Source organism: Suricata suricatta, chromosome 5, assembly GCF_006229205.1.
Source record: "Suricata suricatta isolate VVHF042 chromosome 5, meerkat_22Aug2017_6uvM2_HiC, whole genome shotgun sequence".
In the NCBI taxonomy this organism is placed as follows: domain Eukaryota; kingdom Metazoa; phylum Chordata; class Mammalia; order Carnivora; family Herpestidae; genus Suricata; species Suricata suricatta.
Window position 1 is genome coordinate 149,796,557 of NC_043704.1, and position 23,277 is coordinate 149,819,833.

At 50.0% G+C, this 23,277-nt stretch overlaps 1 protein-coding gene across 1 annotated transcript in view; it reads right to left on the minus strand.

Annotated features, from left to right (window-relative positions):
* Positions 1 to 22,924, minus strand: part of ENTPD3 (ectonucleoside triphosphate diphosphohydrolase 3) — a 34,918-nt gene extending 11,994 nt beyond the window's left edge. Inside the window, exons 1-6 of the mRNA XM_029940499.1 lie at positions 22,877 to 22,924; positions 17,803 to 17,930; positions 10,522 to 10,639; positions 4,718 to 4,868; positions 1,883 to 2,042; positions 680 to 913 (exon numbers count right to left, since the gene is read on the minus strand). Coding sequence (XP_029796359.1) covers positions 680 to 913; positions 1,883 to 2,042; positions 4,718 to 4,868; positions 10,522 to 10,639; positions 17,803 to 17,930; positions 22,877 to 22,916 — 831 coding nt within the window. The 5' untranslated portion in view covers positions 22,917 to 22,924. The remainder of the gene's footprint in view (positions 1 to 679; positions 914 to 1,882; positions 2,043 to 4,717; positions 4,869 to 10,521; positions 10,640 to 17,802; positions 17,931 to 22,876) is intronic.
* Between the last annotated feature and the right edge of the window lie 353 nt (positions 22,925 to 23,277).

Here is a 23,277-nt window from a genome sequence, read left to right on the forward strand (position 1 = left end):
GGCCTCTGGCCGGCCTCGTGCCCCTCCAGGTGGTCAAAGCCCCTTCTCTCATCCGCACTGTCCCTCCACGCGTGGCGGAGACATGAGCACCGGAGCCCAGGGTCTAGGGGACCATGCATGGAGCCATGTCATGGACACACACTCAAGCCAGCCTCCCAGCCGAGGCCCAAAGTCACCGTCTGCACCGCGGGACAATCACTGCATCAAGTCCTGACCAAGCTGATGGCATCCAGCCGCTCCCATCCCCACCCCACGAAGGGCACCCGCCTCCCTAACACAGGCCCATCTGAACGGAGGCCAAACCCGGGGAGGGCTCCGTCCTCTCCTGCCGGCGCTCCTGGGACCACTGTTACCTTTCGTCAGCACTCGGGAGTCACAAAAGTCTCAGGCTTATTTAGCTGTTGGTTTAGAACAGCTTGTGTCCCCAGAGGGATCCCAGGTCTGGGTCATTTACGAGACATCTGGTGCCCCGCGATCTCCCTAGACTCCAGACTCAGATCCACCGGAAGTGGCCAGCACAACAGAGAGCCAGGGAGCAAGCGTGGCTCCAGGAGTCAGCTGGCGGGTGGCCTTGTTTCCAACCCAATCAGAAGACGGATGGACAGACCCCAGAAGGCGCCCGCCTCTCAAGACCCCCAACGCCTGCTGCCGCCCCCGCCCCCGCCCCGGGCTCAGGTACCTGAAGAAGAATGGCCAGAAACCTCTTCTCGGCCTCATTGCGGCCGTAGCACTGGAAGCTGTGTGTGTAGAGCGTGTACACATAGCCGTAGAGGGACACCTTTGTGACATGGCTGCCGTTCAGCCCCGCCTTCTCTCCGGCCGCGAAGGAGATCTGCGTGGAGGCGCCGCCTAGGTCCAGGGCACCCGCAGTCTCCACTCCGTGCGGGTGCACCCACATGTGCCACAGGCTCCTCTGCACGGCGGGGAGAGAAACGAGAGGAAAGGCCAGAGGCATCGTCTCTGTTTGCCCGGGACTCTCCACCCAAGACCCGGGGGACACGGGGAGCGTTCGGGGGCCAGAACTCTCCTTTCTTTCGGGGGCGGGGAGCTCACACGGTTCCAGGGGCTACACGGGCAACATAGATGAGTGAAGTAGGTCAGGTGTAGACAACAGGGAGGGTCAGGTGGGGACTGTGGCAAACTGGGGGCCGCACGCACCCCACTCTGTTCTGCTTGGTTATCACCCATGGGAGCCCGCGGGGACCAATGGTTCTAGCTTCTGGGGTTGCGCGGTCAGGGAAAGCTAGGACTGTGGATGTGTATGCAACATTTGTGTGGTGTGTGTGTGTGTGTGTGTGTGTGTGTGTGTGTGTGTGTGACATTTCTAAAATCTTAACTGTTGGCAACTAACTACAATTTAAGAATTTGTTTTAGGGGAACAAAGCCGGTGTTGGGCTGGATATGGGTTCTGTCGTCTGTAACATGGGTGGTTGTCCCTTGGCGCTGGCTTTCCTTTGCACAGGGGCGGGGCATGTGGGGACAGCAGTGTAAGGGACCCAGGGACACTGACGGTTTGGGAAGCAGACCGTCGAGGGCTCTGGAAATTCCAGATGGCTGCAGGGCGTCTAGAAGGGTCATTCTCCTGCCACCCTCCCAAAGACCCGTAGCCTTTAGATTTAGATCCCCCCACCTCCAATTTCTTATTAGCTAGTAAAATGAGGATATTCTCTCCCCTGTGCATTGGGTCCTGTTTATGATGCAGTGTTTTCACCCCAGCTCTGTGTCTTTTCTTGGCTACTGTCTCACAGGTGTCTCCTCAGTGCGACACCCGAGAGAGAGGACACAGGATAGAGCCTGTCGGCATGCACCTGCACTTAAGCGGCCACCCACAGGGGACGGGATAGAGAGCAAGATTAGAAACCATGCATTTGCTTTCACACACCTCCAGGAAATTTCCCATTAAATAGTTGGCTGTAATCCATCCATATATCCCTTCCTCTTGCCCAGAAATGATTTGAGCACCCCTAAAATCAAAGGGCTGGGACTTGAAGTAGTTTTGGATGCTTGCAAGGACTTCATTAGCTGCTGTTTCATTTTGTAACCTATGCAAGGCACAGAACACAGAAGGCTGAGTGCCTGGACAAGAGAGTCTTCAAATATTCTCACTCAGGCGAAAAGGTGAACCTCCCCACCCCCCTGCCGAAAGGGACGAGTGTCCAGATGCGTGCAAAACCGGCCACCCTTCCGCCAGGCGAAGCCGCCCGGCAACCATGGAGGCAGGCGCACCTGTCACCTGTCAGACCGCCTGGCAGGGGCCCACCCCTCGACTCCTCCTCCCCCACCCGTCCCTGTCTGTTCGCCAGCCACCAGCTAAGCCGAAGAGCCTTCTGCTTAATCACCGTGGCTCCGCCTCAGATCAGCAGAGGAAAGGGGGCTGGTGAGGGCACAGGGGGGGCCCAGGAACCCGCGGGGGGCCCACTGGAAGGGGGATCTTAGGAGGAGGGGGGAAGGAAGGGGGTTCACTTTTCAGCAGTCCCTGCTTTGCTCTAGCGAGGGCTTCCTCGTGGGGGGATATGACGGCCATCGTGGCCGTGGCTGGACTGAAATCCGTCGGGGTGCCGACCCGCGGGATTCCGAGATCACCCACCACACGGCGTCATACTGTCGTTCATTTGCTGCCATTCTACCTGATGGAAGGATGTTCACTAGGGAGAGCGTTTCCCCTTTCGTCAAGGGGCTAAGAAGCCCGGGGGCACAGGCTCATTGTCGGCTCTAGAAGGAGACAGAGCCCGCACCAAGCCGAGGCCCATCCCAGTTCCGAAGCAAATGATCACTGCTTGGAAAAGAATCCCGAGTTTTCCTATTTTATCAATTCCCCTCCCAGAAGATTCTCAGTAAGTGGCTTTTTAAATAGTTGACTTTTCTCTCCATTAAAACATCAGCTAGAGCCTCAGAAGGAATGGATTACCATCAGAAAGTTTTACAAGGGAGGAGTTAATATTTAATTTACTCAAATGGGACACTCACTGTTCTCCCAACTGGAGAACTTCCTATTCCCTTGTTTTGGTCACGGGCTCTAAGCCACAGTCTTCTAATTATTCCTCACTGAGAGGAGGGGAGAAAAGGCAGCTGAGAAGACGTCGGACGCTTTGTTTCCGTCAAAGAGATAAGGCAGAAGGAAGGCATTTCTGCATCATTTCTTTCAGGTAAACGCAATAATTTTGAAACACCCTGCATACACCAAGAAATTCAACTTTTCCCACGTTCTGATAGGTCAACCAGGAGAGAGGAGTAGAAACAAGGAGAGGAAAACCTCAAGGAAAATCTGCCTGATCCAACCGGGGGTGCTTCGTGATTTCTGTTAATGACAGGTTGAAGTTGCTCTGTTTGTTTGTTTCTGTGTATCTTCTTTATGCCCACACATGTAATTTTCTGTTACTGGCACTGCAGACAAAGTGGCTTTGAGGCAACAGGAGTGTCATCTTTGGGGGATAAAGCCTTATTTTCTCAGTTCAGAGCAGGCTTTATCCTGGGTAGATTTAAAACTTTTTTCTAATGTTTTTTACTTATTTTTGAGAGATAGAGAGAGACAGTGCGAGCAGGGGAGGGTCAGAGAGAGAGGGAGACCCAGAATCTGAAGCAGGCTCCAGGCTCTGAGTGGTCAGCACAGAGCCCGACGCTGGGCTTGAACCCACGAACCATGAGATCATGACCTGAGCCAAAGCCGGACGCTTAACCAACTGAGCCACCCAGGCACCCCTACCCTGGGTAAATTTAAGTTTGATTTTTTTAAAAAAACTATTTTTCCTGGGGCACCTGGGTGGCTCAGTTGGTTGAGTGTCTGGCTCTTGATTTTGGCTCAGGTCACAATCTCAAGGTTCGTGAGTTCGAGCCCCACATCAGGCCCTGTGCTGCCAGTGCAGAGCCTGCTTGAGATTCTCACACACTCTCTCTCTGCCCTTCCCCAGTGAGCTCTCTCTCTCTCTCTCTCTCAAAAATAAACACATGGTAAGGAAAAAGAAATGTATTCTCTTAAAAAAGTAAAAATTATTTTTCTTTTATTTCAAGGACAAGGAGCTACAATAATGGGGAAAAAAAGAGAGAAAGGGCACTTGAACACAGTGCAACCTGGCTAAAAGTCATGGCTACAAATTTAGAAGGAACTGCTCAGTAGAATGAAACAAGCGGTTTGTTTCCTGATAGCTCCGAACGCTTTGACTGAGGTGCAGTGCCCAAATTCCACTGATTTTTTTTAGAGGGCAGGGAGGGTCAGAGGGAGAAAGAGAACCCTAAGCAGCCTCCATGTCCGTGCGGAGCCTGACCTGAGGCTCGATCTTACAACTGTGAGATCATGACCTGAGCTGAACCCGAGAGTCGGACGCTTAACTGAACCACCCAGGCGCCCGGGTGAGAAAACACTGTTACAGCAGATGCCAGTGAGATCGTGTGCGTGAGCAGCTCCCGAACGCGGCTCTGCGCAGGGTGGCTGCCAGAGGACCAGGCATCCCATGCAGGTCCTACTGTTCTAAAGAGCTAGAGGCACTCCCCACACGATTTCAGGTCACCTGCCTTTCCCCCGAGTTCTCAGGAAAGTCACCAAGGTGGAGGGAATCCATTTTATGACAGTTTCTTTCTGGGTATTAAAATAAAGACTAAAAGTTTCCCAACTTTTGAAGCCTAATTTATGGCAGAATCTGGGCTTCCAGGCACAGGGCTACATTCTTGGCGAGGTCTGGACTTTGGTCACATGGGTCCCGTGGGGCCATCCCGGCCTTACCTGAGCAGGCGCATCCCAGCCGTGGCCCCCAGGTAAATGCGGGTGGATCTGTGGAGGTGGGCTGGAATCTGCTCCTTGACTTTCTGCATGCAGTCCTCGAAGGCTTTGGGGACATCTTGGGGGTTTTTCCCGTAGCTGGAGATCCCGGAGCCTGAAGAGCAAGCAGCCAGCGCTCCTTAGCATTCCCAAGAACCAACAAGAGCAGTACAACTTCTAAATAAAAAACAAATCGGCTCTGGAAATTAACGGGCTTGAGTAGGGACTGAGAACAGGTGGACGTGCTAAGTCCCGTGTGGTCACGCTGCTGAGTCAACTCTAGAAACACGGAAGGAAAGAATTACGAAAGTGAACAAAATGAACCAGGATCTGCTGAAGGACAAAGTCTCGTTATGGAAATTTTGAACATAAATAAACGTAGGGAAAATGGTATAATGAATCCTGTTGTACCCCTCTCCCAGCTCTCCCAGATCATCTGGCGTCATCTGCCCTCTCCCCACAGAGCTAACTGCAGAGATGGAATCATTCATTCTGGAAATATTTCAGTATGCTCACTAAGACGAAAATAATTCTCCCTCTCCTTCTTCTTCTTCCTCTTCTCCTTCTCCTTCTTCTGTTCAGAAATAATCAATCCTGTTGGCCTCTTACCTCTCTTGTCTCCTTTCACATGACTTGCCTCTTGGTAAGTTGTTTTTTGTTTTGTTTTAGTTTGTTTTAAAGATTTAAAGAACGTGGGAATGGCGAGATCATGACCAGAGCTGGAGTCAGACGCTCGACTGACTGAGCCGCCCAGGCACGCCTAAAGATTTTATTTTTAAGTGATCTCTACACACAACGCAGGGCTCAAACTTACGACTCCAAGATCAAGAGTCACGCACTCCACTGACTGAGCCAGCCAGGTGCTCCGGGAAATTCACTTCTTCACAGAATTTCCACCAGATAGGGTTTGAGACATAGTAAAAGGCAGGACAGGAAAAAATGAAACAGAAATTCAAATCTATGTTCCATGTGTTCAAACACAGAGGGGAAAAAAATCTTGTCATGATTTATCATCAGGAAACATTGTGGCATAACTATATGTAATTTAATAAGATGTTATCCCAAACATTAAAAAGAATACCAAAAAGTCCACACTGATAAATTTCAACAAGAAATAACACACCTAGAGAGAGAGAGAGACCTATAACCCAAACAAACCCATGACAACTCCTCAGTTTGGTCAGAAATCTCCATGAGGCTGAGATGAACGGTCACAGAAAGAACAGAAAGTAGAGCCAGGCAGGAATTCTTTCAAAGCACCGTGACCGCCGTCCTACAGTTATGCCTGTAAAAATGACTAGAACCAAACTCTAGTCAAGCCGCAGTTTCCTCCATACTCATCTTCTCCCTCTCCATCCCCCCACCTCTCTCTCTTTCTCTATCCAGTTTGTTTGAATAAATAAAGTTCATCCATTGCAGTTGGCTAGGATGTGTCTTAAGTCTCCTTTGTTAAAAAGGTTATTTTGAGAGAGAGAGTGTGTTCGCACAAGTGGTGGAGGGGCAGAGAGAGAGGGAGGGAGAGAGAGAGCATTCCAGGCAGGCTCCGCACGGCCAGCACAGAGCCCCATGCGGGGCTCAAACCCCTGAACTGCGTGATCATGACCTGAGCTGAAGTTGGAGGCTTAACTGACTGAGCCCCCAGGCGCCCTGGCTCTACTTTCCAAATACCTCTCAGGTAGGGACCAGTGCCCCCGACACCAGCGTGGGGACCAGCTGCTGAGGCAGCACCCAGTGAACTCAGGAAAAGAGCAGTAAATGAGCAGTGATGACACTCACCAGGTCCCCTCCCCCCAAGAAAGAAATCTCCAGCCTGGGTACCTGGGAAACTGCAGGGCCAGCAAGCATTCGTCCCCCACTCAGACTGGCCCAGGCAGCGGAGCCCTGGAAAATTCACAACTGGGAAACCAGAAACCCAAATTATCCTTGGAGAAGCCACGTGTCTTCAAGGCAATGGCACTTGCCAAACTTCAACTCTGTATTTTGAGATTTAGCTTGTGGTCTTCTGGTCATTCGGAGTGTATATATGGATCCCCGAGGCTACTGCGATCAAAGGGAAGACTCGCTCATGGATACGGTGTGGGCTCCCTCCCCTGCCCCTCCCCTAAATCACATCCAGGGTGGCCAACGGCCCCGCCCATGAAGGTCACATCTCCCCCTACAGCCAGAAGATCATCAGCACTGACTTGGCTGAATTGCTCCCTGGATCTAAGGGCAGATTTGGGGCAGACCAACTTCTTGGCAAGAATGTCCGCCAGGGGCTCTACAGGGTGCAGGCCCAGAAATAGCGAGCTGACACGCACTATGTGCCTACGGCGGGCCACGCGCTTGCGGCCTGCTACGCATACCTCGTCCTTGAATCTTCAAACGGTTCCTACGCAGGAGTGGTAACGACTCTCATGCTTCTTATTTTACAGATGCAGAAACCAAGGCTCCGAGCGGTTAGAAACACCCCAGAACTCACACGGGAGTGATGAGTCTTAACGATTAGTCTACACTAGCCTCCCTTTTCTTCGAGTGGCTAGTCTCACCTTTCAAAATGAGCATCCTGCTGCCCTCTTTCAGAATGCTTGAAGGTGAGGAAATGGCTCAGAAGCTAGGACAAGAGAGATGGGATCTCTGGCTGAGCTCCGAGCAAGGCTGTGGCCGCCGGTGTCTGTGGGTAACAACGCAATCAGGACTCGGAAGGCATCCAAGCGCCCTGTAGTGTGGAGCCCAGAGATGCCAAGCAGTTGCCTCTTCAATTTTGTTTAAGGTTTTATTTATTTTTGAGAGAGAGAGAGACAGCATGGGCAGTGGAGGGTCAGAGAGAGAAAGGGAGACACAGAATCCGAAGCAGGCTCCAGGCTCTGAGCTGTCAGCACAGAGCCCCGTGTGGGGCTTAGACCCACAAACCATGAGATCATGACCGGAGCTGAAGCTGGATGCTCAAGTGACTGAGCCGCCCAGGCGCCCCAGCAGTCACCCCTTCAAACAAAGGCTTAGTGTCTCCGCTGTCAGCTCCCTTGTGGCTTGCCTTTGCTGTGGAGAGCTTGCCCTCCCGAGGATGGCAGCGTCCGACAGCTGGTGACAACGGGGGTGTGGCAGGCCGGCCAGCTCAGGCCATGCAAGATGGCCGCCTGCCCTACTCTCTGTCAGGCCGTGTGGAGGCGGACTTCTCCTTCTGGCCAATCCTCCTGCTTCTCCCTCCCCCCCACAGGTGTGGGTCTCTAACAATCACCTTGCATCCCAAACTCTGTCTCAGTATCTGTCTACAGAGGGTGGCTTTTAAAAAGGGCACACATGAGTGATGAGTCACTGGGTTCTACTCCTGAAACCAATACTACACTGTAGGTTAACCTGAATTTAAATACATAAATTAAAAAAAAAAACCTGGGTGTTATATGGAAACCAACTTGACACTACACTATAATAAAAAAAAAAATAAAAGAAAAAAAATAAAAAGGCACACACAGACACACACTCACGAACTGGGGTTGGTTGTGTGCACGGAAGACTTAATTGTGGGGGGCTTGAGTGGCTCGGTCGGTTAAGCGTCTGATTCTTGGTTTCGGCTCAGGTCGTGATCTCATGGTCTGTGGGTTTGAGCCCCACGTTGGGCTCTGCACTGACAGTGCGGAGCCTGCTTGGGATTTTCTCTCTCTCTCTGCCCCTCCCTCACTCATTCTCTCTCCCTTTCTTCCCTTCTCAAAGAGAAATAAATAAACATTAAAGAAGATTTAATTGTAAAAGACAAAATTATAAAGCTTTGATTGAAGAATATCCTTATGATCTCAGGCGAAAGGATTTCTTAAATACATAAGAGCAAAACCATAAAAGAGAAGACTTATAATTGTGTCTACATAAAAAGTACTTCTGTTCATCAAAAAACACAATGAAGAGACTTAAAAAGACAAACCATTAGCTCTGAGGAAATATGAGAACAACAACATAATAATATTGCTAGCTAAGCATTCATATTCACAATACGTATAACGAACTCCAGGGTCCTGGGGGGCTCCGTCAGTTAAGTGTCCGACTTCGGCTCAGGTCATGATCTCACAGTTCATGGGTTCAAGTCCTGTGTCAGGCTCTGTGCTGACAGCTCAGAGCCTGGAGCCTGCTTCCGATTCTGTGTTTCTCTCTCTCTCTCTATCTCTCTCTCTGTCTGTCCCTCCCCTGCTCACACTCTGTTTGTCCGTCTCTCTCTCAAAATAAATAAATATTAAAAAAATTTAAAAAAATAAAGAATTCCAGTGAGTCAATGAGAAAACATCAAGTAATTCAGTAGAAAAGCGAGTCAACAGGAATTTCACAAAAAACAGAAATGATCATGTGAAATATAAATATAAAATATATAAGCATATTTGTAATTTATAATGTTAAAAATAAACTAAAATATAAATATACCCAACGTATCCCTTCACCGTCCTTTCCATAATCACGGAAATACAAGTGTCCATCAACAGGGAAGAGTGTATGAGCTTCTGGGACTCTCTCTCAACATGGACGGGTCTTAGAAACCCAATGCTCTCGAACAAAGCCAATTACAGAAGAATAAATGTTGACTCCATTTATGTGCATACATGTTGGACCTTGCTTTTGAAAACAGGAAAAACTAAATGCATAAGGACAAAAGAATATAAGAAGGACAAGGAAACAGTGAGCATAAAATTCAGGCTAAGCTGTGGAGGGTCATTAAAGATGCCGAGAATGTTCTGTCTCAAGGGTGGTATCTCACAGGCCAAATCCAGGTCATCACCCTTTTTGTTTAAAAAAAATTTTTAATGTTTTATTCATTTTTCAGAGACAGAGAGAGATAGTGCGAGCAGGGGAGGGTGAGAGAGAGAGGGAGACACAGAATCTGAAGCAGGCTCCAGGCTCTGAGCTGTCAGCACAGAGCCTGACGCGGGGCTCGAACCCACGAACCGCGAGATCATGACCTGAGCCAAAGTCGGACGCTTAACCGACTGAGCCGCCCAGGTGCCCCTCATCACCTTTTTTGTACAGCCTTTTTTGTGGGCTAAGACGGTTTTTACATTTTTAAATACTAAGGAAAAAATTAAAATAGTATGTTGTGACGCTTAAAAATTATATGAAATTCAAAACTTCAGGGTCCATACATCAAGCTTTACTGGACCAGAGATGCCCGTTTGGTCATGGATGTCCACCCATCTCTACCACCATCACCCCCCACCCTGACACACACGGCCAATGAGAATACAGGTCCCTTCTGGAATACAACGTTCCATGGCTCTCATGTTCTGCGTGTCTCCCGACTGCCTTTGTCCTGGATTATATTTTCAAAGCTCAGAAGACAGAGACAGTGCTTCCCCCCAGAACAAAAGGCAGGCATTATAAATGTTTCCGATTCCCTAATCTCGGGCTTCCCCTGCTGTAATACGACCCACCGTGTGAGCAGACGCTGTCTTGGGTCTCACCAGCACCAGAAAATGCCGACACTTTGCCTACTGCATTACTGTGGGTACGAAACCATCCTCTGTTCTGACCCAGGAGACGGGGGCCTTCCGCCAGCATTCACGCAAGCGTGGCAGGGCAAAACCCCACGCCACGCACCGCCATGTGTTAGGCAGGAGAACACTGAAGCCCAGAGAAGGAAGTGACTGGCCCAAGGCCACCCCGTGGGCAAGAAGCACCACCTGCACAGGGTAGCATTCGTCCCTGACGCCCAGCCCAGTGCTCTTCCCTGGCCCAGGCAGCTTCCTGGGGCTCCTCCCGGCAAGGCCTCCCCCTGCTTCCCTTTGGGCCTCCCGCACACAGTCTGGCCTTACCTTTCACACTGCACTTGAAGGTTTGACTGACCACTCCAGTATTGTTCTCCTTCTCGGCTGGCCACTGATAGACGTACACGGTGGTCCTGGAAGACCCGGCATCCAGCACGACTCCATACTGAACGGAAGGGGGACCGAGAGTCAGAAGTGGGCTGGGCTTCTCCAAGGACTCTGCCAATGGGCCGCTGAGGACCCCAAATACTCTTAAGTGCTTAATCCACACTGTTTCATTTGGGGAGGGGCTGACCAAGGGGAAAAACTGAGTTTCTCCAAACCAACTTTGTCTCCTTGGGCTGTGGGGGAAGGGGCCAGGGTGCAGTGGGTCAGGTGTCCGGGACATGGCTCTCACTCTTGGCCTCACCAGAATCACATGGGGAGTTTTAGAAACTCCCAATGCCACGGCCACATCCAGACCCATTAAATCAGAATCGTGGGAGTGGACCCAGGCACCCACAGTTCCTAAGGCTCCTTGGTGCTTCCAATATGCAGCCAAGGTTGAAAATCAAGACTCCGAGGATCTTGCCTGTCCCTGATGCTCTTTCGGGCAGGCCTGTGAGGTGAGGGACAGAAGCCAATAAAAACAGTCAGTCACCTGCTGCCCTCTATTCTTCAGACTTCAGGCCAATAAGCCTGGAAGTAAACCTAGAAAACTCCAACAAGGGAGACACACATCAATGCCTGCCTTAGCCTGCGGAATGAACGTGTTCCTAATTAAGCAGAAAACCCCCAGAATTCAAACTCTTGTTGACATACTGTCCCACTTTGGTAACACGGTGTGTTGACAGACAGACAGCGGGGTGCTGGCAGGACAGTGCCAGGGAGGGCTGTGCGCAGAGCAGGCCAGGGGCCTGGACCATCTCCCCGGCTCCAGGCAGCCACCAGAAGCTTCTTCCCTGGGGGTGTGGCCCAGCCCGGCCGTGGCCCAAGCATGAGCAGGAAAGAGCATGCGTCAGCAGCCTGTGGGGATTGGAGGGCGCAATGCTGACCAAGGTCAGTGTGTGCGTGGGCCTGGAGTCAGCCCAGGGCAGCAGGTGGTTCTGGAGCTTTTCCCCAATCCCGGCTAGCCGGTCTCGGGAGGAAGACGGATTTGGGTTCTGGAAGCAATCGAACTCAGATGGATGCTTGCTTGCTCTGTGACTCTAGGAGGAGGAAATCTCTGGATTTCCTCATCTTCAGACACCTTAACTTTCAGAAGTAAACAGACCATGCGCCTGACACTCAGTGGCTGCTCCATAAACAGGCTATATGGGAAGATCAATAAAGCAAACTAAGCAAATAAAATTACAAAGCAAGGACAAGAGGAAAGAGAAGTAAATAGCACCCCTCAAATCCCACGATTGTTATCACACCCTGTCACAGATTTTTTCTAATGGTCTTCTGTGCACACAGCTACGTATGTGGGAATGTGGTTAGACGTATGTTTTCAATTCAACCCAGGATTATACTCTGTACACGGTCTTTTCCAGTGTTCTTTTCTTGCTTAAAAAGTATATCATGCACATCTCTTGCTGCCAATAAAAATACTGATATCACTCCCAATACACTCCCACATCTTCTGCGAGATGTACAATAATTTGTTTAACTGATTCCCTGGTTCTAGGCATTTGGGAGGGCTCCAACTTTCTACTATCAACAAATGCTTGTTTTGTTTGAAATGGGACCAAATAGCAACGTGTTGCTCCAGCTCCTCAATCACAGCTTTCCTGCGCCCCTTGGTATTTGAACTTAGACACCCTCCTAACCTCAGCCTTCAGGCTGACGAACGCTGACGGGGATCCTGACAGACACCCCCGCGAACAAGGGAGGCATTGTTCACAGCCTGCGCCCCGGGAGATCGGCGCGCAGGTGGAGCTGCAGGAAACCAGGCACCCGAGAGATCTGAGCCTCCCTACCAGTCTCCCCTCCCTCCTGCTGCCGACCCCCCACCCCCCGCCATCGGCCCCTCTTCACCTGGTACTGAGCCCACGTGACCAACCACTCCAGGAGGACCCCACCCATGTGACCAACCACTCCACGAGGACCCCGCCCTTCCCAGACCTTCTGGATCCCAGCTCTGCATGAAGAGTGCGTTTTCCCTGTGAAGGGGCTGCTGTGCCAAGATCAGAAAGGAGGAAGAAAGGCCATTATCCTCCTCATCTTCATCCCAACTGGGATCCGATTTTCACCAAGGTGGGAGCAGCCAGAGACTTTTCGCAGCAAGCCTGGAGAAATGGCTGCCGTCAGGCACCTGCCGGGTGTGCTCATGGGCCCAGCCCTGAGCCTGAGGCTGCTCTAAGTAAGGTATCCACCCACCACTGTGCGCCGACATTTTCAAAGCTGGAAACATTGGTCTTTATCAGTTTTCAGAGTGCGGTTACGTAAATCAGTGGAACTCAATGTGGTTTGATGAGTCAATGGGGTGGAGACTGAGTTTCATTCAGTTCAGCTAGGCTGTTTAATGCCGTATCAGAAAAGAACATGGGTTGAATGTAGAACTGAAGACACACTCAGTGGATTAACCAACAGGAAAGTCTTCCATGTGAACCCCATGATCCAAAACTTAAGGATTGTGTGAGCTTCTAACAAAAGCAAAAGCAAAGGTCAAAAGGTCAGCTTTCTTAGATTTATTATCATGATCACCAGCCTCACCAGCATCATCATCATCATCAGCATCATCACCAGCATCACCATCACCATCACCATCACCACCAGCATCATCATCAGCAGCAGCAGCAGCATCACCATCACCACCACCAGCATCACCAGCATCACCATCCCCATCATCACCATCATCACCACCAGCATCACCAACATCACCATCACCACCACCAGCATCATCACCATCAGCATCACCATCATCACCATTATCACCACCAGCATCACCAGCCTCACTATCACCACCACCATCATCATCATCATCAGCATCACCATCATCACCATCATCACCACCAGCATCACCAGCATCACCATCACCACCACCAGCATCACCAGCATCACCATCCCCATCATCACCAGCATCATCAGCAGCATCACCAGCCTCACCATCACCACCATCATCATCATCATCATCATTATCATCACCAGCATCACCATCACCATCACCACCATCATCATCACCAGCATCACCAGCATCACCACCATCATCATCCCTACTGGCATAATAATAGGAATACTAGTAGTAATACACATGCATGGAGTACTTACAATATGCCAGGCATTGCTCAAAGTGCTTTAGTGTTGCATTTATTAGGTAGGTGTTGTCACCGTGCCCATTTGACATATGGGGAAACTGAGGCTCACAGAGGTAAATAATTGCCCACATTCACAGACTTGGGCTCAAGCTTGGCTCTTACTGGCCATCAAACCAATACACATACCCCCTATGCTTTCACTGAGTCCCAAGGAAACCAGTTCTAACAGGTAAGGTGTAGTAAGGTGCATAGGTCGCCTGGGTGGCTCAGTCGATCGAGCACCTATTTCGGCTCAGGTTCTGACCTCATAGTCTGTGAGGTCTGGGCTCTCTGCTCTCTGGTCAGAGCCTGCTTCAGATCCTGCTTCAGATCCTCTGTCCCCCTTCTATCCTTCTCTCTCTCTCTGCCCCTCTCTCATTCACATGCACTCTCTCTCTCTCTCTCAAAAAAAAAAGAGATGACTGATGTGTACAGCGCACTTTCTTTGTTCAGATAAGAAGTACCTCCAAAGCAAACTTGTAGGTGAGTGGTGTGCAGATTTGGCTACAGAGGAGGCGGCGGACCAATGTGATTAAGGAGCCACATCTCTCTGCAAAGGAAGAAACTAATTATCCAACTTTCGCTCTCGAAGGGGTAACCAGGGAGGTCACAAGGCACCAGAGATCGGGGCTGATGACTGTAACCCAATGAGGGTCAAAGGGAATGTTTTTTGTTTGTTTTTGTGAGACAGAGCAAGAAAACGTGAGTGGCAAAGGACAGAGAGACAGGGAGAGAGAGAATCCCAAGCGGGTTCTGCACTGTCAGCTCAGAGCCCGATGCGGGGCTTAAATCCACGCAGCACGAGGTCATGACCTGAGCCAAAAATCAAGAGTTGGACACTTAACCAATTGAGCCACCCAGGTGCCCCTACGAGGGCATGGTTTTAGCACAGCCTGGTCTCGTTGTGCACTGGAGAATAACGGTAGGCATGGCAGTGTGACTCAAGACGGGATCTAATAGGCCCAGAGAAGGACTCCGCTGTTCCCCCTTGAGCGGTGATGTCCGCGGCCGCAAGGGGCCATGGCAACAGCCCTGAGAAGTTCTAGGGCTTCTAGACCGTCGTGACGGGGCCGGGGAGGGAGAAGTCTCAAGAGGAAGAGACTGGACTTCATGAGAAAAAAGCAAGTGGGGGGGGCTGAATGAAAGTGATGTCATCATGTTTACGCTTCAGGCTGGTAGAGCAGGTTGGACTGACCAGTAACAGTGAAAATGGCACTGGGGACACAATGACCCTTGACTAAGTTTTAATAGTTCTGCTCTTAAACGTAGATAGACCAACTTCAGGCAAGCCAAGGTTGGATTTAACAGCCAGCTCTCAGGACCTTTTGTCAGGGTCTTAAGGAACCTTCCAGCCCCACACCTCACCACCCAGGTGGGCCAGTGTGGAGCTGGCCTATCGTAACCAACCGTCAGCTGTACACGGAGACAAACAACATTCAAGGTGTAAAAACACAACCATAACAACGTACAGCCCCTGAGTTCATTCAGCTTCATTCCACAACCACCCTTCCCGCCCCCTGGCACACACGGCAGAGTGAATACCGGAAGGCTTGTCCTCAACCTGAGAAGGGCTGCATGCGGAATGTTCTCTCAGGTGGCCACTCTGCTCCTGGTTCCACTGGCTCAGAACGTCTGTCTTTGCTCACATTTAATCCACCCAGTCAAGCAGAATGAGTCTCCTGAATCAACGTTCCAGGGTCACACAACTCTTGTCCCCACAATGGTGACTGGAGCGTGAGACATGCGTGGTCTTCTCTTTCGACGGGGGCCGCCTTACTGCCCTGGGGTCTACTTTTCTCTACTCATTTTACTCTTCCAGTCTCCTAATCCCTCCGCGCCTCTCCAGTATGAACCAAGGGCTCACCTCGTTCCTCCCAGAACAGGTGGGAGCTAGCAGCTGTCAACTGCCTTAACCAACCCACCCTTACCTTCTGTGGGGCCTGAGGGAACATTCTGTAGTGAAGACTTTTACTCTCTCTCCCAACCTCCACCCACCTTCAACCCGCCCCCCCACAAATCCACAGAGCAAAGGGCCTCACACACCCGTATGTTGACTGCAGAAGGTGGGGCAGCCCCGACCCATATCCGTGGTCTGTCTACACTCGCTGCAAAGGGCCGCTCCTTTGCCACCCCTCAGACCAGTGGTGAGGCTGGTCCTCAGGAGGAGGGCCACACAGACCCTGGGTTCTGGAGTCCCAGGCACCCCAGCATGTTCTAGAAGGGGATGCATGACTCTGGGTGGGCACACTCCCTTGCACCACGGAGAGGGATAAACATGGACGACTAGAGGGGTTCCTGTGAAATGTGGGGTGGACGAGTGGTCTCAGCCTTGCCCCCGCCGGGGGCCCCTCCGTTCCCAGTGCAGCAAGTCTTCCTACATCTGTGCCCACCCTCCCCCGCACACCCCTCCTGTGCAACGGGGGATGGGTTCTCTTCTCGGACGCTGGGACCTCCCCCCTGGGTCCCTCGTTCGGAACTTCGGATCCGGGAGAGGAGGGAGGCGAGCGAAGAAAGCCCTGGGCTTGGGAATGGGGGGGGCGAGGCTTCAGTTCCTGTCCTGCCACCCACTGGCCAAACCCATGTTTCCTCACTCGCAAGTGGTGGTGACAATGCTTGCCTGGTCCTCCTGCTGTAGCCACCACCAGGGTCACAGGCGATAGTCCAGGGAAGAGTGCTCCCAAGCTGGACGGTGTTGGAAGCCTAAGGAGACCGTATCACTCCCGGCTGCTCTCCTGACTCGATACAGCTTAGAGAAGCCAGTGCCTGGGGCTTGGGAAAACAGCTTCTCTTGGCCTTGGCTAATGTCTTAGAGAATCCCAAGCAGGCCTCACACTGTCGGCGCAGATCCCAACACAGGGCTTGATCTCATGAACCATGCGATCATGACCTGAGCTGAAATCAAGAGTCAGATGCTTAACGGACTGAGCCACTCAGGCGCCCCTGGGAGTGGGGAGCTGAGATTCTTGAGTAACATGTCCTATAAAAGAACCAAATGCCATTATCTAAAGGAGATTTTACTATAATCCTTTAGAAGAGCAGCCTCAGAATGGTAGGTCAAACTCACCCACAAAGCTGAGTTAATATTAGTTTCTTTTTTATCTTATAAAAATTTAAAAAACTTCTATTTCAAATATAGCCTGTGAACAGTCACCAAGAGCAGGAAGATGTAGACAGGACTAGTGAGATCAAGGGTAAAGGCAAAATGAGATTCAAATAACAGTTGGTTTTCTTGGCTCCTATGGCCGTCTAGCTAAGAAGGGTTCTTACGTTTTTAAAGAGTCAGAGGAGACAGAAAATAATAATAAAAAAGAATATATGTGACAGAGACTATAACTACCTTTAAAGCCTAAAATATGTAGTGTTTAGCTCTTTTCAGACAAGGTTTGCCAACCTCTACCCAAAATGACTGAAGGACTCTTTTCCCCGCCCTTTGACAGTCCTGCACTGGATCATCTCCCATCAGCCTTGCACCCAAGTCTGGGGTGATGTATATGGGACTCAGACCAGACATCATCTGAGAGGCCATCTGGGGACAGACTTATCAAAAGGGCTAAGAGTAGCCTCTGAACCCGAGCACAGGATCCTAAGTGATTTTTCAAGGGGAAGCGTCAAAGGGACCACGGCACACTTTTAGACTCAAGAGAGGTTGCACAAGTCCAGCTCAAGGAGACTTTCAAGTCACCGATGTCTTGTTTACAAGGTCAGGCCAGAAGAGGGGATGGGTTTCCTGGTCGTCACTCATGATCAGGGTCGTGTGGTCTTAGGGAACGTGCAGCTGCTAGGCCTTTGGTAGCCATCTGTAATTCTTGGCTACGAAGTCTATCTTTGGCTCCAACAGTCAGGAGTCAAAGCAAGGCCACACGGCCTTGGAGAAGGTGGCACCTTCATCAGTTGTAGCGTCCAACATCACAAAGCCAGTGTGTCCAGAACCTCCCCTCTGGGTCTTCTACCAAAGATCCTTCGGTTCATCCTTCGGGCTTCCCCCACTGCAGAGGGGTCCTTCGTCTTGCTCATGGCCTTGGGATAACGGGTGTCACAGCCCATCCCCTCGGGCCGATCCCTTCACACTTACCTTCAGTCCTGGAAGGAGGACCTCTTTATGGTGAAACTGGATGAGCGTGATAGTCACAAGCACCACGACACTAAAAATCAAGACCACCAAGGCGATGATGGCTGGGGTTCGGGAGAGGGCCTTGAAGCCTAGGATGGAAAGACCCAGAAGACACATGAGGGGAAAGCAGGAACAAGGCACTGGCTTTCGTTTTAGAATCCGTGGTCTGGGTGCACCACTGCATGCCCATGTCACTTCGTCTGGCTTTAGGGAGGCCCGCACTTTCAAGCTGCAGTAGTTATGTTTCCTCCAGAGCGGGGACTAAAACACCGTTTGCGGAGAAGGTGTGCCTAGGTTAGTTTCTTGGCATCTCCCCAAACGCTGTCTGTGTATTATCGGTCAGCCCTGAGATGATTTACAATAACATTGATTTCAACGTAGATTAAAAAATACGGGTTTTCTGCTAAAGCAGGTGATATATTATTTCATTCAAAAATAACATCAGATGAATAAAAAGAAATGATTTCTATGCTTCAGGTATAGTCAAGGATTATAACGTTCAGTACTCAGTGACGTTCTGTCACAGAGACAGTAACATGTATGAATTTCTAAAATGTTTGAGTTCCCAGTAGGAAGTCAACCTCAGCCAATTTCCCTGTGTCTGTGGTGAAGGTTTAGGGTTTCACCTACATCTTCACAAACCCCAGTAACTACACCCCAAGCCACCTGTCACTCCCAGAGGGGTCATGTCATCTCTGGTATTTATATTTTAATCATAACATGTAAACTATACTAATTTAAAAGGAAAAAAATGAAGCTAACGAATCATCTTCATCTAAATACAGAGCCTCAGAATAAAGGTAAACTATATCTGTATTCTATAAAAGTATATGATTATCATAATGGACTAATGATTAATTAATATTGCTTCACTAGATCATTTGTAAATTTTTTTAATGTCTTATTTGTTTTTGAGACAGAGACATAGCATGAGAGGGAGAGGAACAGAGAGAGAGAGAGAGGGAGACACAGAATTCAAAGCCAGCTCCAGGCTCTGTGCTGACAGCTCAGATGTGGGGCTCGAACCCATGAATCATGAAATCATGACCTGAGCCAAAGTTGTACACTTAACCAATTGAGCCACCCAGGAGCCCCACCTACCTAGATCATTTTGAGCAGATATTTACTTAGGTCTTAACAAACCAGTATGGGCTAATGGAAATTTCATAAATATAGGTAGCAAACAGATTTTTTTCAAAGAAACAAACAAACGAATACTGTTCTATACCGAAATGAGTCCTCTCACGTGAAGTTCTAAAATAGGCAGGTGACAGAGATCAGAACAGTGATTGTCTAGAGGGTTGGGGCAGGAGGTCCCTGGGAAGGAGCACAGGGGCACTTCCTGGGGTAACAGAGACGTCCTATATCTTCACAGGATGGTGGGGTATATGGGTGTGCATTTCTGTCAAAATTCATCAAAACTTTCAAAGTCCTTTGAGGAAAACGTGAAAATCAAAGTAAACCAGCTCCTCAGGTAAAATTTCCCTTAAAGAAATATTTTAAAATACATTGCCTCATCCTGGGACCTCTGGGTGGCTCAATCAGTTTAGTGTCCAACGCTTGATTTCGGCTCAGGTCATGATCTCACGGTTTGTGGGTTCGAGCCCTGTGTCAGGCTCTGTGCTGACAGTGTGGAGTCTGCTTGGGATTCTCTCTCTCTCACTCTCTCTCTGCCCCTCTCCTGCTCGTGTTCTGTCTCTCTCTCTCTATCAAAATAAATAAATAAACATGACAAATATTAAAAAAAATAAATAGCCTCATCCTAAAAACATACCCTTTTGGAAGACGAGGGCACCCAAATTAGAGGCACAACTGAAAATCTATCCATTTCACTGTAAATAAACTATATTTAATTTTTTTAAACATAAAAATACATTCAGGGGCGCCTGGGTGGCTCAGACAGTTAAGCCTCCAACTTTGGCTCAGGTCATGCTCTCACGGTTCATGGGTCCAAGCCCCGCACCAGGCTCGGTGCTGACAGCTCAGAGCCTGCAGCCTGCTTCGGATTCTGTGTCTCCCTTTTTCTGCCCCTCCCCTGTTCATGCTCTGGCTCTCTCTCGAAAATAAATTAACATTAAAAAAAGATTAAAAAACAAAAACAAAAGTTACCATAAAAAAAAATACATTCAATTGAAATAATAGTCTTGGTAGAACTACCAAGACATAAGTGTAAACAGTGATCCCCAATTGGCTGCAATATGCTAAACACGAACATCACAGAAAGATGGCTGCACTCAGAGAGTCCCAACATGTCTGCTAGCAGTTGGGCATTTTATTTATTTATATGTATTTATTTATTTGACATAATTCACTGTCAAGAAAGCTAACATACAGTGTACACAGTGTGCTCTTGGTTTGGGGGAAGGGCTCCCTGATTCATCGCTTACACACAGCGCCCAGGGCTCATCCTGACCAGTGCCCTCCTCACTGCCCATCACATTTCCCCCTCCCCCCACTGCCCCATCAACCCTCAGTTTGTTCTCTGTATATAAGAGTCTCTTGGGGCGCCTGGGTGGCTCAGTCGGTTAAGCGTCTGTCCGGCTTTAGCTCAGGTGATGATCTCACGGTTCGTGGGTTCGAGCCCCGCGTCGGGCTCTGTGCTGACAGCTAGCTCAGAGCCTGGAGCCTGCTTCAGATTCTGTGTCTCCCTCTCTCTCTGACCCTCCTCTGCTCGTGCTGTCTCTCTGTGTCTCTCAAAAATAAATAAAAAACATTAAAAAAAAGGTCTCTTATGGTTTGCCTCCCTCTCTGTTTGAAACATTTTTACCCCTGCCCTTCTCCCCATGGTCCTCTGGCAAGTTTCTCAAGTTCCACGTGAGGGCAAATATCATATATCTGTCATTCTCTGACTTATTTCATTTAGCATAATACCCTCCAGTTCCATCCACGTTGCCACAAACGGCAGGATTTCATTCTTTCTCACTGCTGAGCAGCCTTCCACTGTCTATGCAAACCACATCTTCTTTATCCCTTCATCAGATGATGGACATTTGGGCTCTTTCCATAATTTGGCTATTGTTGAAAGCGCTGCTATAAACATCACCAATTGGGCATTTAAATGTAGATGAATTAACGGGGTGCCTGGGTGGCTCAATCGGTTGTGTCCAACTTTGGCTCAGGTCATGATCTCATGGTTCGTGGGTCGAGCCCCGAATCAGGCTCTGTGCTGACAACTCAGAGCCTGGAACATGCTTTGGATTCTGTGTCTCCCTCTCTCTCTGCCCCTCCCCTGTTCCTGCTCTGCCTCTCTCTGTCTCTCAAAAATAAATAAATGTTAAAAAAATGCAGATGAATTAAAATAAAATTAAAGACTCAGTTCCTCAGTCTCACTAGCTACATTTCAAGTGCTCTGTAGCCACACGTGGCTAGTGGTGCCACATTGCACGCTGCTGCTAGGGAGCATTTCCATCGCTACAGAAAGTTCTACTGAATGACAAATGTCCTATTCTAGAACGTTTACTTTTAGATCATACAACCTATGCTTTCCTCCTTCACTGTTTCTAGGAGACATTTTTCTGGAAAGAAAAAAGGTCATGTGTACACAGCCATATAGAATCAGGTTCCGCCTCAATATCTAGCTAGTGAGGCCTTCACGTAAAATGTCTCCGGAGAGCTCAGAACAGCCAACTCTTCTGGCCCCTTCTGAATTCCCCGAGGCACAGACACTTCCTGTTACTAAAGACGGTCACTTAATCCCTCATTCTCCTACCTTGTCACTGGGAGTGTAAACCAGCACCGGAGGGCAGTCTGTCAATATTTATCCGCTCTACAAAGGTGTGGGCCATCTGATTTGCAGTCCCCCTTCTGAGAATTTATCCCACGGAACTAGCCCCGGGTATGCAAAATGACTTATACCTACAGCTACTCACTGCAGAACTGCGTGTGATAGCACCCAGAGGCAGGCCAGCCACCGGGGAGTTGACCTTCAGAGCCCCTGAAAGGGTCCCAGATCACTTCCCGCTGGTTCCTGATAAAAGTGCATGAACTAGCCAGAAACCTGTAAGTGTCTGCATCAATGTTTAAAGAATATTCACATGTCAGAGTCAGGTTTAGAAGTTTAAGGCATTTCCCCCCTAACAAGACATGGTAGAACTTTAATTTGCCAAATTAAGCAATGTAACAAGTTCGTCTGATTTGTGGGGTTACAGTGTATGAGTTAAAATTTCAAAGTGTTTTGGGGGAAAACCTGGAAATCAAAGTAAACTACTATTTAGGTACAAATTCCTTCTACAAAACAGATGTGTATCCATTGCCCCTACTATCCTAAAATCATATCCTTTTGGACGACCAGAATACCCAGTTTCGGGACACGACCGAGGACCGCCTGTCCAGGGCGGGGACGGGGGATAGGTAAGCGGCCGGTGGCCACACAGCACGCTGGCCTCCCCAGTCCAGCGCGTCAGCAGTTTTCAGGTAAAAAGCTATGATTGCCGGAAGCAAACCTTTGCCCGGGCAGCCGTCACAAAGCAAAATGGGCCAGACGGGTCTCACTCATTTAGGGGATCGGCCCGGAGCTGTGCTGTCATTAGGAGGGAACAAACACTGCAATTACTAGGGCTGCTCTGCGAGCAACTGCAAAACGTGCTCCGGAGGCAGCCAGGGCAGGCGGCAGCGGGCAGTTCTGCACACGCGCCTCGGGATCAAGGGCAACAGCGCGGACCGAGGGTGGGGGTGGGGAGCGCGGGGTGCCTGCAGCAACACGGGTGGAAACGGGGGACGGGTCTAGGTGCCTTGCAATTCATCCCCAAATCAGCTATTCTGGAGCAAACTGTACACACAGCCTGGTAAGGGAATCCACCCAGGGCCAAATTAATGGATTACGCAAACCGGAAAAACCATGTAGGCGAAACATGCGTGTTAGTCCTTGTTTTGCACAGCTTTGATGAAAAGCATTGCTTGGACCTGAGGAACGCCCGGTGGCGAAAGCCTGGTGAGCGAATGAGGCTCAAACTGGAGAGCGCGAAGGCCTCGGCAGGGGACCCGCGTGCGAGGCGGGGCTGGGACTTGAGTCCACACCTGCTGCGGGGGTACTGACCTGCTGGCTCGCAGGGCTGGCGGCTCAGCGCGGCGAGCATCCTTCCACCAACTGCAGGGGAGAGAACAGAACGACGGGCTGTCCGTGGGCCCTGGCTGGGGTTCCCCAAACCGCGGCGTTAAACCCAATTCGGGGGCGCAGCTAAAGACCATCTGTCCGGGGCGGAAGGGGGTGACACGCGAGCCACGCCCCGGCCTCTTAATCCGGTTTTCAGGTTAGAAGGCTACGGATTACCTTAAGCAAGATAATCTCCCTCGTCCCAGGAGAGCCCGTCAGAAAGCAAGACCCGCTTTCAAACCCACTTCGCTGCTCCCAAATCAAAACCTCCTAGGGGGCGGATACACCCGGATCTCCGGACGGAGACCCAAAGCCAGGCTTAAATTCGAGTGTCACCTCCCCAG